Below are 17,426 nucleotides of genomic sequence, written 5' to 3'. Positions count from 1 at the left end.
CCAGAATGCTCCTTGGAAGCAAGAATGGCCAGACTTTGTCTAACCTATTTTGGTCATGTTGTAAGAAGGGACCATTCCCTGGAGAAGGATGTCATGCTTGGTAGGATGGAGGGTCAACGAAAGAGGGGGAGACCTTCAACTAGATGGATTGACATGGTGGCTTCGATGATGGGCTGAAGTATAGCAGGGATTGTGGGGCTGGCGCGGGATCACGCAGTGTTTCGTTCTGCTGTGCATGGGGAAATGACTCAATGGCACTTAACAACAACAACAACAACACTATCCTTTCCAAAGTTTTCAAAATCCACATTTTACTGTTCGGCTGGTAAGATATTTAATGAGCTTCAAATCAGAAAAGCTACATCCTTTTAACTTGGTCTGTCCTCAAAACACGTTTGTTTGGCCCATTCAAATGCCTAACATTTTTTTTGTTTGTTTGGCACATTCAAATGCCTAACATCTGTTCAGTTACAAAGGCCACTACCTCCCTTATTCTAGTGAAATGTATTAGAGATAGCATGATTTCCCAAGCTGTTAAGATTTGTAGAAATGACATGAAAATAAATAAATCAGAAAACATTTTACTTTTACTAAGAATATTCTTCTTTACTCAGATTTGTTTCTGTAGGATATATCTTCTACTTAATCCAATTAAAAAAATATTTTCAAAACACATAAATTGAGCATGGGGAAGAATTATTTTAAAAAGTGAAAATGAATTATCAATAAAGGAATTAGCAGACACACTTAAATAGACTGAGTAGTGCTTAATCTGAAATGATTTAATTGAAAACTCTCTAATCAGCCTAATAATAATGACCTATTATGCCATGGTAGGAAAAAGATATGTCTTCTGTAACAGTTAAAGCTTTGAAACCCTATGGGGAAGTTCTTCTTTGTCCTATAGGGTCACTATGTCGGAATCGACTTGACAGCAACAGAGACAGAGACATTATCTATCTCTCCTTATAAAATGACTAGAAGTATGGGTCCAGTCTTCCTTAACCAGGTGGTAGCATGAAGGAGAGCATGATGTTGTATAGCATTCTTGTAATATACAATTAAATGAAGATCTCATCACCCAAGTAATCACAATGTAACTAAAGGAAAAGGTAAGGAATAGTTAACTTATTTTCTCTGCACTAAATACTTTTTTGAATTATAAATGAAATCCATGTGCAATGTAAATATCTTAGAAAAATCATAAGGTTCAAAGAAGAAAATGTTGTAAACTTTATTAACATTTTTATTTAATTTCTTTTTGGAATACAAATCCTATTATACATTCAGGTTTACGATTTTCTATCCTGGTTTTCATATAAAACATGATATAATGAGCATTTTGATGTCCATAAAACTAAAATTTCAGTTATATTAACTTCATCTAACGTACAGATACACTTTAATTCATATAGACATGTAAATCCAGACTTTTTTTTTTTTGGTATTATAATAAACTTCTAGTGAATCCTTACAAATAAACCCTCATATACATTTCCATAGGCTACATTATTAGAAACAATATAAGGTTTTTATAACATACTAAAATACAGTCTACAGAAAATATTTAATAAAATACACTTCTCAACTAGTTTATGAGAATATGTGTTTTTATTGATCACCAAAATGAATATTGACTTAAGATCACTAAATATTTGATAAGCAAAGAAAAAACCCCATCTAATTTATATTTCTTTGTGAAGCTGAGTATTTCTCATATTTGTAATTTTTATTCTTTTTAAAGTTGATATTATGTCCTTCCCTTTTACTCTATACAACTTCCTTGGGATTTTAATTCTTTGTGATATTTGTTGTAAAGTTTCATTCATAGGTTCTGTTTTAATTTTATTTCTCAATTTTGATGTTCAGATGAAGAAATAATGCATGTTGTGCCTACGTTCCTAATTTTCACTTTTCATTTCATTTTTGCTCAAAAGATCCTTTATGTTTCTGACATAAACAAATAATTTATTTCTATTTTTCAAACACCTTATTTGTTTATTACATAAACTTTTGAATTCATTGAGAATAGTTTTTGGTACAGAAAAGGAGGTATGAATCCAAGGTTAAACTCACTGTTTTCGAGTCAATTTGGACTTATAGTGACCCCTCCTTGTGTTCCCAAGGCAGTATCACTACGTAAGTAGATTGCCCCATCTTCCTTCAGAAGAGTGGCTGATGGGTATTTTTTATTTAATTGTTAACTACTTATTGAACTATAAGTCTCTCATTTTTCTTCCAATTTATGTATCCATCTTTAATATATAATAATTTCCACCATAAATGAGGGTCTGTTTTCACTGATCAGTCTCCAGATGATCTGAAACTTACTGTATATTTTACATTTAGAAAAATTAAGTTTGTCTCTGGTGGCATATTGCTTAAGGCATTTGACTGCTAACCAGAAGGCTGGTGGTTCAAACCCAAAAGCCAACTCAACAGCAGTAAGTTTAGTGAGTATTTACATATATGTTTGTATGCATGTGTGCATGTGTGTATGCATGTGTATGCATGCCTGAATATGTATATATGTGTGTGTTTGGGGGTCATTATGAGTCAGATCCAACTCGATGGCAGTGGTTTTTATATGTGTGTTTGTATTGCTCTTTGAAATCCTATTATTGAGTTGTCATTAGGACCGTGGTGCCCCTCTGAGATTTTCTCTAATTTCAAATTATTAATAGTATAAATTGTTTTTTCTTCAAAGACTTGCAAATACCTAAAGCAATGAAAGCAATAAAGGTGAAGAACATTAAGCCTCATCATTCTGGATCTGAGTACTGCTCACATTTTGTAACATGCACTTTCAGTTTAATTATGAATTTTTTGATCCATACTCACTAGTTTTGCTACTATTCTTCTTTGTCAAGGAAACAAAAAAGTGTTAGAACATGGCCTGTTTTCAAATTTGTGGGGAAAATATGGTATCATTTATCATAGGATTATAATATATCTTTAAAAAATTAGAAAATATCACTTTCAGAGGTTATCTATGGCCCCTAGCTGCCCTTCAGGTCTGGAATTGAACCCACAACTGTGGTTTCCAGCCAAACAAAATACAGGCATGTGAGTTATACATTTACCTCAAGTAGACACACGCCCTGGAGAGAACAATCATGGGAGAAAGAAGGGCTGCTTGTGCACAGGGAGACAGCTCAGGGGACAGGAGAGTATGGAGGGATGGACACTGGGAAGAGGTAACTATGGGAAGGAAGTAGGAGGGGAGCTGTTGCATTGTGGTAAACTGTGGTCAATGACATGAGACAAAGTATATGTGAACTGCTGTATGGGACATGAATTTGCTCTGTAAATCTTCACCCAAATCACAATAATAAATAAATAAATAAATAAAATCAGAAAAAGTAAATTATTTAATGATGTAGATTCATGCACAGCCTTATATTGCTGCTCTGATCTACTAAATGACATCTTATTTAATGTGACACACGATCCAGTTACTAATGTATCATAAAGAAACCCTAAGTCACTCTACCATACTTTCCCTCATTTTCATTATTTTCTAATGATGAAATATTTCAGTTACTTCAAGCACATTACAGAGTGCAGTACCATTTAATTCCTGAGTTCATTCCTGTGTGTATTTATTCAATGGTATCTTGGTGATAGGAAGTGCTCGATAAACATTTGTCAGATAGAAGAATGAATGGAAAATACTGCTTAAATAGAGTGTTGTAGAAAATGGTGCATTCTTAATAACTACACTGGAATTCTTAGAAGTGGCTGGTGCAGGAACAAGTATAAGCTTTTATTCATAGGAAAGTCTGGGAAATGAATAGGTGACACAAGCAATGTGTGATTTATCCATGCACGCTATTAGATTTATAGGCATCTATTACCCTACTCAAGTTCCAATTCTTTCTTAGCTTGGTCTTTTGTCATGATTAGCTATGTTGTGACTCTGCATTAAATAGCAGGTTGTCTGTGCTGAAATATGCAAAAAATATGAAGACAGAAGACCAAAATTATTATACACAAGCAGAAATATAGCTATGTTTTAACATAAGTACATAGATCCTGCTAAAACATAGCTATATTTCTGGTTTTGTATGTTAAAATAATTTTAAATATGCATGCACACAGAAATAATCTTTTATTGCTTTTAAACCTGAGACCAATGAACTAATAGAAAATACAGTGAGATTGTATGTAGGAAAATAATACAAATTATTTTTCTCTTTTGAACATTATTGGCTTTGGAAAGTGTGAAATAAATCAGCCTTTTTACTGTGGTGTACCATTCTAATCTTTCCCTGGAGTCAAACACCATCAAAGCAAGTAGATGCTTCCGCTGATTCTTCTGATTCAACCCTTCATTAACTGATTAAGAATTCAAACTTAATTAAATTGTTATGCCCTCTCCCACATGATGACCCTATTGGAATGACAGGTAACTTTGATATCTGGTTGATATAATGAACATGGACATATTTCATGCTTTGAAAGTATAGCTTATTCCTGGCTTTTCCTTTGGGGTCTTTTTAAAAGCCACTTGTGTCTATGATGAAATAATACATATAGCAGGAGAAGAGGAGCAGAGGAAGAACAATCCCCACTCTCTTTGTGCTCCTAACTTAGGTTCTGAAGGACAGGAATGAGGTACGAGTCTTATAACTGGAATCAATGTAACAACATTTCCAGACATCACATGAAAGCTGCCTGTTCAAGATGAAGGAAGTCCATGAGTCCATTTGCCCAGACATAGGACATACTGCAAGTTTTACAGAGATTTACTACTATATATAAATATATCATTTCTTCTAAACTAGGCTGGCTTCAAGTCCTTCTTGTGGACTGAATCTGGTTCCTAGAGCCAGATGGTATTTGGGGGTACTTTCTAAGTTTATAACAATAAGATGCATCCCTCCATGACATTTTATAAAATAATACAGAAATAAAGTTCTTAAGAGAGCAATAGAGAGGAGAAAAAATAGTTGTAATTTTCCATGCTTCATGATTCAGAATAATTAATTTAATAACTGTGTCATATGAGTAGAGTAAATAAAGAGAAGGGAAGGGGTGTGGATATATGTAATCACTGAAGCTTATACAATTTCAAGGAAAAACAAATTACCAGAGCAGTGCTGGAAATAAAAACACAGTGGGAAATATTTTTCAGATGTTAATTTGATTCTTCTATTGAGTCTTAAAGCTGCAGTGTCCACAATTTCACTGTTTATCTCCATTTGTTTTTATTTTTAGCTGTTACAAAAACTTATGTCCCTAAAAACCAATTAAGCATCTCCTGCCCTCTACAGAGATGTTCTGCTAAGTAGTTTTCTACTGAGACTATAATAGGACTATGGTTTCATTTACAACACCTTGCTAGAGAGCATTTCATCATCAGAGGTGAACAAACAAACAAAAAAAGATTGAAATTAATAAACCAGACCAGAATCAAAATAAGATGCAGTTTTCTCTGGACACAGTTACAGTCTCTGGGGTATGGTAAATACAGAGACAAGATCTCTGTATTTAAATAAAAAGACAAGATAAATACAGAGACAAGACTTTAGATGAGCAGTTGCTTTGTCCTGCCTCAGTGTATAGGTTTACAACAAAAGATTATTTCTGAGTATCAGGATATTTACCTAGATCCTACACCATATATACAGGCTTGTAATGTGAGTAAATAATTACTTTTGTTACATGGCCAGATAGAAAAGTATTCCTTTGCATGGTCAAGTAAAATGTAAACCATGTCTCTATTGCTTTTAGTTTTAAGTCCTTCCAATACTTGTAGCATACTAGATTAATACTCTATTCTCTCAATGGCATAGGTGGAGTATATGCACCACAGACAGTGTCTATTTCAGTTGCTCACCACTGCCTTTCACCTCCAGGCTATTCTGAGATCCTGCCCTCTCTACCTGAATGGCTAAAGTGGCTTACCGACAGTGTTTGTGTGATCCGGTCAAGGTCTCGATCACAAAGCACTCGCCATCATTGAGGCAATAGGCAAGGTCCTTGTCTCGGCAGGGTTTGAAGTGCTCTGAGCGCTCTGTAGAATATGTTGTTGTATCTGTCAAGGAAAGAACAGAGGAAAATGCTGTCAGCAGTGCATCCTGACACCAACAACTGTCTCTGGCCATGATCAGTGCATGGAGGACTTCTCATGGTCTCTGGTCTCAGAGATTCTAGAAAGAATGATGGACCCCACATAGTACTTAACAAGTGTACTTGGATGGACCACTGCATTCAATTGTCTTATATCTCCACTATCATTAAACAACTAGAGTTACTTTAGGGAAGCTTCATCTTAGGACACATTAACAGCAAAATCTAAATGATACTAGAATCAAACACTCCAAATGCCCTCTTATTAATTTCAATTTTAATAAATATTTTGTAGGAAAGATTGAAATGACATCCCCTTTTCTTTCAATGTTGCCAAATATCCTTAAAAATCTGATCAGTGTGTTTTGTGATTATTTTATTGAAACTAGTGTTAGTTTCCATAGATTATCTGAGCTACTACTGTAATTGGCTGATAGCTAAGCCAATTATTCTTTCACTTTCTCCTTTTATTGTGTGATTAAAATGAAAATGTTCTAAACCCTGAAATGGACTCTCAAATGTGAAGAATGTTTCTAGTAAATATTTAGCAGGAACAAATTATTGTCATTTTAAAAATATTTTCTTAAAAATGCATTTTTAAAATCATAATCACTTACTTTTTTATGCTGTCTGTCTGTATCTGCTTCCCACATATGAAATTAAGCATAAGCATGTGGTATTTATAGGACACAGACTGTTACCATATTTAGAAATTATTCTCATTTTAAACAACTGAAATATTACTACCAATTCTACTGTGACATAGAAAAAAATATATTTAAGAAGTCAAAGATAAATAAATTATCCAGCATTTTAAGCTCTTTAAATTTTTTCTTAAATCCAGATTAATAATAATGTTCAAGAGCAGGAAATATTATGCTAGCTTACTAACTGGAGGTCACAATGAGCTTCTTTCTACCCATCATTCAAAGTGACAGAATAGTCATCTCACTACAAGGAAATTTACTCATGTCCCTTCTCTGTCTAAAAATCTGTCTCCAAGGAAGTAACTAAAATCCTTACTAACACAAAGAAAAACTTTGCCCTTCTGAAATTTTGTCTGTCTAAACTCATCTTCTGGCACTCTAAAACACAATTTAATTTCCAACTATCATTCTAATTCCTCCAATTGCCAGGAATGAATGCACTGCTTCTTCTTCCTGGCCCACCCATATCCTCTGTCCCTTTCTTTGCTGAACATCACATAGAAGTTCTTCAGGACATAGATGATCTTCTCCTTTTACTCCCCTAGCACCATTTAAGATTCTCCTTGTGGCTTCCACAGCACTGCAAGTAATTGGTTGTTCCCATATTTAAGTGTTTCTCCAGTTCCTGAGTTCCTTGAGGACAGGGTTTGACCTTTTATCAGGTTAGATGCTCAAGTGAAAATGTCTTCTGTAAATTTAATGATTCTGACATCACTAACAGTTTACATGCATTGATGAAAGATAAGATCATTGAGGATATAAGTACAATCTTACAAAAATAATGTATCTCTTATAGAAAAAAATTTGATATAACTTGACATTTTTTAATATACCTCTTGAATATTGATGCATAGTGAAATACATTGCCTCAAGATTCACGTAGGCATTTACTCATATATTATTTATATACAATGACCATTAAAAATACCAACTTCTAGTCTCTTTCTTGGTGAAAATATATTTATTTATTTATTTTTGTTTTTCATCCCAACATATCTCCTTATTGATGTTGTACTATAAAATAAAAGCTCTGCAAAAGAGATGTTTTCTGTTTTCTAGTAGATCTCCTCTACAGTGAAGATCTATTATTTAAGACACAATGTGATAAACAGCCCCACAAATCAATCCCTCTTTCTGTGGAAAATATTTAAAATACAAAAACACAGAGCAAAAAATTCAACATGAAATACCATACAGTTGACTGCTATGCTGGTGGTTGAAGTATATTAACTCATGAACGGTTACTTAACTTTTCCTTTATTTCTTAGTATACATTTATTGATATCCACTATCATCCCTCCAAGAACAGCTTTTTCATTAACATAACCTACAGTCTAAAAGGGAGCTCTGGTAGCATAGTGGCTAAGGCACTTGCCTGCTAACCAGACGGCTGGCGGTTCAAACCCACCAGCCACTCCTCGGAAGGAAGGTTGGGCAATCCTACTTCCGTAGTGATACTGCCTCGGAAACCCAAGGAGGGGTCGCTATGAGTCGGGGCCGACTCGACGGCACATAACAACAACAACAACAACAGTCTAAAAAGTAAGATCCTTATTTTATAATCAGTGGCTTTAACAAGCCACAGACTCCAAGAGCAAGAAAATGGCAAAGTAATTATAATCATTTTTTTTTTTTTTTTCCATCGGAAACTGATATCTCCATTTGCTACCACCCTATTCTACCAACAGGGAGCACTGGTAGCATAGTGGCTAAGGCACTTGACTACTAACCAGAAGACTGGCGGTTCAAACCCACCAGCCACTCCTCGGAAGGAAGGTTGGGAAATCTACTTCCATAGTGAAACTGCCTCAGAAACCCAAGAAGGGGTTTCTATGAGTAGGTCTGATTCAACAGCACACAACAACAACATTCTACCAACTGATTTCCTTCTCATATTTTCCATCAATCACAAAGGACCTGACATCTGAGTAAATACATGTACAAAACTCAGAGGTGAAAGAGTGCAGAGATACAAAGCTTAAAATGCATTCTGGTTTTCTATTTATCTAACTTAAAGAATTACAAAATTATTTCGAAATCTCCATGCTTATCCCTCACAATAACTTAATCAGATTCAAAGAAAGCATCATCATTTAATCATTTTTAATAACTTAATGATAGAATATGTAATAACAGAATGTTGGGTCAGAACTTCCAATAGGTTATAAAACTTCAATTATTAATAAATTTGGAATCTTAGAATTTGCCAAAAAATCTATTTTACTAAAAGTATTCATATTATAACATTTACTTAAATCACAGATGTGCTGACTAAACTAAATACAATTCCTGTGCTCTTTTTCTGTCTGTTTTAACCTTTTTTTCATTTCAGATTTATGGGTTGTGGTTCAGTGAATTATGTGGTATGGCTTTTGTAGCCATAGTCTTTGTAACTCCCACCAGATTACTGGGTGGGACTATGCAAATAAGGTATGATGGGATTGGTTAGTTTTGTCAGTCTGCCAGGGTTAAAATGAGCCCTCCTAGAGGTAGAGAAAGGAGTTTTGGAAACACAGTGCCTAACGCATCTGACTGCTAACCAGAAGGTTGGTGGTTCAAACGCACCAGCCAACTCTGCAGAAGCTAGACTGGGCAATCTAATTCTGTAAAGATTTACTGTTATGGAAACCCAATATGGGTCACTATGAGTTAGAATTGACTCAATGGCAGTGGGTTTTTTGTTTGTTTGTTTGTTTGTTTGTTTGTGTTAGAGACAGAGAGGGAATCTCAGTGACATCCATGCAGAAGAGTTGGAGGTGAAGTGAAGCACGTCCTTGGACCCAAGATGCCTGCACTGGACCTCCGTGGCTGAGAGACACCTTGGCAGAGAGACGCCTGAGCAGAGAGACGGTAGCAGTGGAAACAAGAGGCATGAGACAGAGCATCAGGCTTACCTGGTCTGCAGAGACAGAGGCCAGGCTGAGAGGCCAAGGGCCAGAGAGGCATGTCTGAGGGCACACCAGAAGGGAGACTGTCCTGATCAAAGAACTCTATCCTGAGTATGTCCTGAACCTAAATTGTAGTCTGTTACTTCCCTAATAAACCCCATAATCATGAGTATTGTCTGTGAGTTCTGTGTGGCCACTGCAACAAATTATCAAACCCAGCAGAGAAGTAGTGAGTACTGTGGGAGAGACAGTTGGTGTCAAAGTTAGTAAAAAGGCTGGGGGGTGGCGGCATGCCTGGCCTCATAAGAATAAGCTTGATGGTGATTCTGTCTTCCTCTTCTGAAATTACAGGAGGTCAGAAGATGCTACCTCCCTGTCCTTTTTTCATTGGTCAATGATTTAATAAAATATCTTCTAATCTGATCCTCACATTAATCCTATATGATAGGAATTGCATCCCCTTTTGAAATTGAAGTGCAGATGATTCAGTAATTTTCCCCAGGACACATAGTCAAGCAGCACAACAGAACTAAATCACAAACCTTGTCTCTCCTTGTTAGATCATCCTGCTGTGTCTACCAGAAACTATAATAATTCACCAGAAATCAAAACCTCCCATCAGCTAATAAAATGAATAATTCTAAGGTCAAGAAACATTTTCTTAAAGGCCCAGATTGTTAGTACTTTAGACCTTGCAAACCACATGGTCTCAACGCAACTTCTCAATTCTGCTGTTATAGTGTGAAAGTAACCATAATCAATAACTGACATATTTGAATTACTGTCTTCCAATAAAGCTTTCAAAAATAGGCAGCAGTCTGGATTTGGCATGTGGCCCATAGTTTACCCACCCTAAATACTAAATGATTAATTGCTTTATTTAACTTGTTGCTTCTTCTTCTTCATAAAGAGGTCAGCTCCTCCTCAAGTGCAATGGTCTCTATGCTTCAAGGATCACACACACCATTTAGGATGTGCTAGGTATTGTCATTTATCCCCAGAGAATGATCCCCTTCTTCTCCATAGCCAGGCATTTTTGTTCCACAGCAGCTATGGCAACCATATTCTCTTTGTCTGAATCTGGTTTTAAAATCATCATGTAATACAAACTAGTAAATTCAACATAAAGGGATTCCTTCTGACTGATCTTCCAACAGTTTACTAAGGCTTTTGGGAAAGACTTTTCTCATTCTTAGAAAGAATGGCCTCAGGAGAAAGACTTGCTATCCAATTGCTCTCATTCTCTTCCTGCTTTGAGATTGTATTCTTTGAGGACATGATACCTACATCACAACTGTTTTGCAATCATCACTTGAAATTCTACAGTTAAAAGTCATCATGCCCCAAACACAGAAATTCTGCATCTTTGATGAAGCCACTTAAGCCATCATACTAACTCTAAGACCACTTACCTAGAGCTTGGTTAAATAAATAATAAGAATGCTGTGTTTAAGTCACTGTTAGTTAGGCTTTCTATTACTTAGAACAAAACACAGTCTAACAGACAGTAATTTCAGATGAAATACTGAAGGCTTTCAATATAAAGAAAACAAAAAATCCTCACAACTGGACCAATAAGCAACATCATGACAAATGGAGAAACTATTGATGCTGTCAAGGATTTCATTTTATTTGGGTCCACAATCAACACCCATGAAAGCAGCAGTCTAGAAATCAAATGATATACTGTATTATGCAAATCTGCTGCAGCAGACTTCTTTAAAGAGTTAAAAGGCAAAAATGTCATTTTGAGGACTAAGCTGTGTCACCAGAAATCGGCTGACTGCTCTTCTCTCTGGCTTCCTGGTTTTAATCCCCTTTCTCCTGCTCTTCCTGCTTGCTACTTCAGGCGTCCCTGAGTTGTCTCTCCTCACCTGTAAGCCTGGGGCTGACTGCTCTTCTGTCCGGGTTCCTGGCTTTTTATCCTTAAAGAGTTAAAAGGCAAAAATGTCATTTTGAGGACTAAGCTGTGTCTGCTCCAAGCCATAGAATTTTCAATCACTTCACATGCATATGAAAGCTGAACAATGAATAATGAAGACTGAAGAAGAATTTATACCTTTGAATTATGATTTAGTGGACAAAATTAAATACACCAAGAACTTCTAGAAGAACAATGCTGTTCTGGAAGAACAGCTAAAATGCTCTTTAGAAGCAAGGATCGTGAGGCATCATCTTATATATTTTGGACATACTATTATGAGAGGTCAGTCCCTGGAGAAAGACATCATGCTTGGTAAAGTAGAGGGTCAGCAAAAAAGAGGAAGAACCTCAATGAGAAGAATTGACACAGTGGCAACAACCATGCACTCAGAGCAATGATTGTGAGGATGGCTCAGGATCAGACAGTGTTTCTTTCTGTTGTACATGAGGTCACTATGCATTGTAACTGACTCAAAGGGACCTAACAACAACATCATTACCCAATATTTGTATGCCTGTTTCTAAGTGCTTATATTTGTTCAATTTTTTTCTCAATAAAATACACATTATAAAACATATAAAAACCAAAATACCAAACCCATGGCCATCAAGTTGATTTTGACCCATAGCAAGCCTATAGGGCAGAGTAAAACTTCCCCATAGGGTTCCCAAGGTTGTAAATCTTTAGGGAACAATTACCTGATCTTTCTCTTGCACAGTGGCTGATGGGTTTAAGCCACTGACTTTTTAGTTAGCAACTGAATGCTTAAAATTCTTTATTTTCTCTCAGTGTACGAAGGTGTTATAGCAAATTCTAACGTATCCAGCTAAGCATTTTCTTCGGAAGGGGAAACAGGGATATTTTGTAATAATAAGATAACATACAAAGTGTGACCCTAAACTAGAAAAATTTTGGCCCTAAGTAACCTTGAGGAACCTTAGCAATTAGATACAGAACTATCATTTGTGAATGTATCCAATCCTCTTTGGAACTTCTTTATATTTTTTAGACTGTTGCCCTTAAGACAGTATATACAATATCCTCTGCTTACTATGATCAAAAATTGTATGCTATAAATACATAAATTATGAAGTATAGGTTACCATTTGTGTCATGTATTTGAAGCTCAAAGAGTGCCTTTTATGTCTAGAGATGTAATTTGCTAAATAAATTTTATACAGAGCTACTAATTATATTTAAAGTATATATATGTTTTTTTAAATATAATTAATAGCTCTGTATAAAACTGTGTATATATATATATGGATGAGAGTAGGGTAAGTAACCCAGGACAGGTGTAATATTTCCATAAATTCTGTCTTTCAAGGCTCTCTTCTTTATGCTCCCTGAACCCAGAGATATTCTGTCTATCTTTGGAAGCTTGCTTGTTGTAATAGCACAGGTTTCAGAAGAGCACCATATCAAGTCAGACTAGGATAAAAGGCCTGAAATCTACTTCTGAAAATGAAACAGTGAAAACGCTATGGTTCATGATCCCTCCTCAACCAATGATGGGGACAACACAGAACTGGGCAGCATTTCATTATGTTGTGTGTGCATTGAGTCATCAGGAGTGGAGGGGTGATGTGACATCAGTTACAACAACGACCCCACAGTATGGTAAATCATGACTGGCCACCACAATCTCTACCCACATCGGCTCAGCTCAGGAATCTGTCATCTGTCTGACTGTGAGCTCTCTTTGCATCCTTGGCCAGATGGAGTCCTGAACCAGAGTTACTCACAGTAGGTGCTTATTGTTGTTAGGTGGTATCAAGCCAGCTCCATCTTATAGCAACCCTTTGTACAACAGAATGAAACACTGGTCCTACACCATCCTCAAAATACTTGCTATGTTTGAGCCGATTATTGCAGCCACTTTGTCAATCCATCCCTTTTCAAATCTTCCCCTTTTTCTCTGACTATCTAATTTACCAAACATGAGGCCTTTTTTCAGGAAATGGTCACTTCTGACAACATGACCAAAGTAGATGAGGCAAAGTTTGGCCATTCTTGCCTCTAAGGAGCATTCTGACTACGCTTCTTCCAGGACAGATTTGTTAATTCTTCTGGTACTCACTGCCATCGAGTCAGTCCCAACTCATAGCGACCCCTCCCTGGGTTTCCGAGGCATTATCTCTATAGAGGAAGATTGCCCAGGCTTCCTTCTGAGTAGTGGCTGGTTGGTTTGAACAGCCAGCCTTCTGCTTAGCAGTCAAATGCCTTAGGCACTACAGTAATCCGTGATATTTTCAGTATTCTTTGTCAACACCACAATTCAAAGCTATCAATTCTTCTTTGTTGTGTTGTTGTGGTGGTGGTTATGTGCCATCAAGTCAGACCTGAATAATATCAACCCCTTCTTGGATTTCTGAGGCAGTAGCACTATGGAAGTAGATTGCCCAACCTCCCTTCTGAGGAGTGGCTGATGGGTTTGAACTGCCAGCCTTCTGGTTAGCAGTCAAGTGCCTTAGGCACTATGCTACCAGAGATCCTAACTCTTCTTTAGTCTTCCTTATTCATTCTGCAACTTTCACAAGCATATGGTGTGATTGGAAGCCATGGCTTGGGTTAGGCATACATTAGTCTTCAAAGCAAAGACATTGTTGCTCGTTGACATTTTAAAGAGGTCTTTTGCAGCAGATTTGCCCAGTGCAATACAACGTTTATTCTCTTGACTGCTGGTTCCATGGATGTTGAATGTAGATACAAGGTGCTTACAGAAAGATGATATGATTTTTTTACTTGAAAGTTTTCAAAACATTCTGTATTGAAAAGTGTATGCTCTTGTGTTATCAGAAAAACTATACCAAAAAACCAAACTCACTGCCATCAGGTCGATTCTGACTCATAGCAACCTGCTTTGGGTTTCCAAAGAGGTAAATCTTTATGAAAGTAGATTGCTCAGTCTTTCTTCTGCAGAGTGGCTGGTGAGTTTGAACCACCAACCTTCTAGTTAGCACTCAAATACCTTAGGCACTATGCCACCAATTAGGTGGGATAAAAATTATAGACCCTATTAAAATAATATCTAGGAAACAAATATTTAGAAATTAGGATGTGAGAAGTGCCAAAAAAGCAATTTATGTAAAGTGTATGCAATTTTATGGGAGGAATGAAAAATTAACACTAGAGTTTAGGAGAAGGGAGGAGAAGAAAAGAATTAGGAAATTTTTCTAAAAAAAGGGGGCATGAAGGATAAAGGAATGCTAGGTTTAAGATGTGCAAGGAAGAGACTCTGGAAGAGCTTCCTAGGACACATGATCAAAGGTCAACCACTCAACTCCAGGAAACATTGCTACTGTCTGGAGGAATAATGTCTATTCTCTTGGGGCCAGAGGCAGTGTGCAATTATCATAACCACTCACTTGGCACTTGTTATATGTATTTAATATGTTTTCTTGTATTTTTATGGGTTTTCATCTCTATCTGCAGGGAGGTCAGGGAAAGTACTTTGTTTTTAAGTTTTGTATTCTTTCCACATCATGTAACATACATAGCAAGCAATCTGTACAGTAATTCGATGCACAGTGTGAGGGAGGGTAGTTAATTTATTAAAGGCAAAATGGGAGGAAAATGTAAGTGTCGAAGACAGAAATCCCTGCAGATTTTAAAATGAAAGTTAATTAATGAATTAAAATGATGGCTGTTTTTCTTCTTTTAGTACTGAGTTGAATCTGAGTATTACTTCCTGTGGTTTTCCATGTTTCCAGCACAATGCAGTACACTGTGGGAACCCATATTTTGTTGCAGGAACAAGAGTGCTCAATTGGCTCTTATAGATAATAATTGCAGTAGGCAAGAAAAGAAAAAGGAAAGTCTAATTTAGGCTATAGTTAATTTGTAAGATTTCTGAAAGGGGTGGGATTGGAGCTAGATCTTGAGTACTTGTGATTTAATTGGCACAGAGAATGCGATTCTAGGTGAGAGGAGCAAGATTACAGAAGGAAGAAAAATGATGAGGCAGAGAATGCACTCTCAATAAATTCTCCACACTCCTGGCTTGTCCATGTCAGATTTATCAGAAAGTTTTCTTCCCTTACTGAAATGAAAATTCTCCAAGAAAAGTTAAGAATTTGATGATTTAGTCTCAGAGCTTTCAAAATTAGTAAAACACCTTTACAGGCCAGAGTCATTTAGATATGACCCCCAACTCAGGCAGCCTCTTCTGTGAGGACAGTGTAAGTTAAATGTGCTGCCATAAATTGAAATCCACTGTAAAATCTGTCATTTTCAGACACATGGGAAAGAGCATAGTATGACACTGAGTTATAAAATATTTAATGATAAAGGAAAATTGCAATAAGAATGCAATCATGTTTGAATTCAGCTGGCAAAAGGCAAAGATAGAGAGTTCCGGCAAGATGGCGGAGTAGGCAGAAAGACTGCACAGACCCTCTTCAACAAAGAAAAGGGAAACCAATTAACATAGACACAGAAGATAATCCTGGACCCCTGAACCTTGAAGGGAAGGATATAGAAGTGGACTAAACCACAACCAGCAGAAGAATTTACATGAAAACACCAAAAAAGGAGACATACAGAGCTGTGGTCTGGCAGCGATCCTGAGCGATCCTGATGGCACAGACAGCTTGGAGATTCCCGGCTGGTGGTAGGACCTAAGAATTAATCTAAAAATCAGCCCTGCTAGCCAGGGACTGCACAGAGGACTGCTCTGGTGGCTGGCGAATAAACAGAGAAGGTGAAGAGAAAGGAGGGCTGAACTGTGGACTTTTGCCAGTCCAGAGTGTGCTGCCACTTTGAAGGTTTAAAAGCAGCTTGACTATTTTGGATATTTAAAGAGACAGCGCTCTTGCAGATTCCTGGGGCTTAAGAACATGTTCTGCATTCCATCAACCCCCAAGGGCACTCCAGACCTGCAGAACTGAAAAGGTGTAACATTCGTGTTGTTACTCTTATACCCCATACCAACTTGGTGAATGGAGGTGTGGCCATCCCCACTCCCACCTACCTTCTGGGCCAACAGGAATTCCATCACAATCTGTGTGCTCAGACAGAGCTTGGGTGCCCTACCCTGTCCTCCAACGATTTATGTTTTTTCTCTTTTTTTACTTTTGTTTTTTTCTTTTTCGCTTTCTTTTCTCTGGTGATGAGTTTGCTTGTATTTGTCTGGTTTTTTTTTTTTTAATTATTATTATTAATACCTTTCTCCTTTTTGCTATTATTCTTAATCTTCCACTCCCAGTCCTAGTTTTCAGCACTTTTTCTTTTCCCTGTTCCTGGTTGAAATTTTTTTTTTTAATTTAAGTTAGTTTGTTTTCCCCCTTTCTTCTCATGCTTAACCTCATTCCTTGTTTCTCTTTTGCATTTTTGTCATTTTTTTTTCCTTCATTATTCACCACTACTTTTTTCTCTTAGTGCCCTATCCACAGATATTGCAGGTTTTCTTGTTTTTTCTTCTTCCTTTTCCTTTTTTTCCTCTTTTTGGTTACTGTTACTGTGTGATTACATGGTGTATTTTTTGTTCATGTGCTTTTAGTTTTTGATGGTTATTCAATTGCAATTTGTTTCTAATTGAGTGGGGGACAACAACAGTCCCCATAAAACACAACTACACACACACCTCCTGCAACTTCACTTACTAAGAGAGAGCCACTACCTCCTTCTCCACCCATGGGCCAATGATAAAAAACCACCAAGAAGAGCCAGAATCACCCAGACAGCTCTTCACAAACAGTTAACAGACATTTAAATACAACAATGCCACGATGCCTCAGAGACAACAGATCATCACAGTCCACACAAAGAAGCAGGATAAAGTGGTAGAAACAAGGGAGCAGGATAAAGACCCAGAACACATCCCTGAGGAAG

The 17,426-nt window shown here is 36.8% G+C and overlaps 1 protein-coding gene across 1 annotated transcript in view; it reads right to left on the bottom strand.

Moving 5' to 3' along the window:
* Positions 1-17,426, bottom strand: part of NRG3 (neuregulin 3) — a 2,137,828-nt gene that overhangs the window by 1,181,614 nt on the left and 938,788 nt on the right. Inside the window, exon 2 of the mRNA XM_042781740.1 lies at positions 5,911-6,040. Coding sequence (XP_042637674.1) covers positions 5,911-6,040 — 130 coding nt within the window. The remainder of the gene's footprint in view (positions 1-5,910; positions 6,041-17,426) is intronic.

Source organism: Orycteropus afer, unplaced genomic scaffold (assembly GCF_000298275.1).
Source record: "Orycteropus afer afer isolate SDZICR_OR568_19922 unplaced genomic scaffold, OryAfe1.0 scaffold00163, whole genome shotgun sequence".
Classification (NCBI taxonomy): Eukaryota; Metazoa; Chordata; class Mammalia; order Tubulidentata; family Orycteropodidae; genus Orycteropus; species Orycteropus afer.
This window is presented reverse-complemented; position numbering and strand designations above follow the sequence as displayed.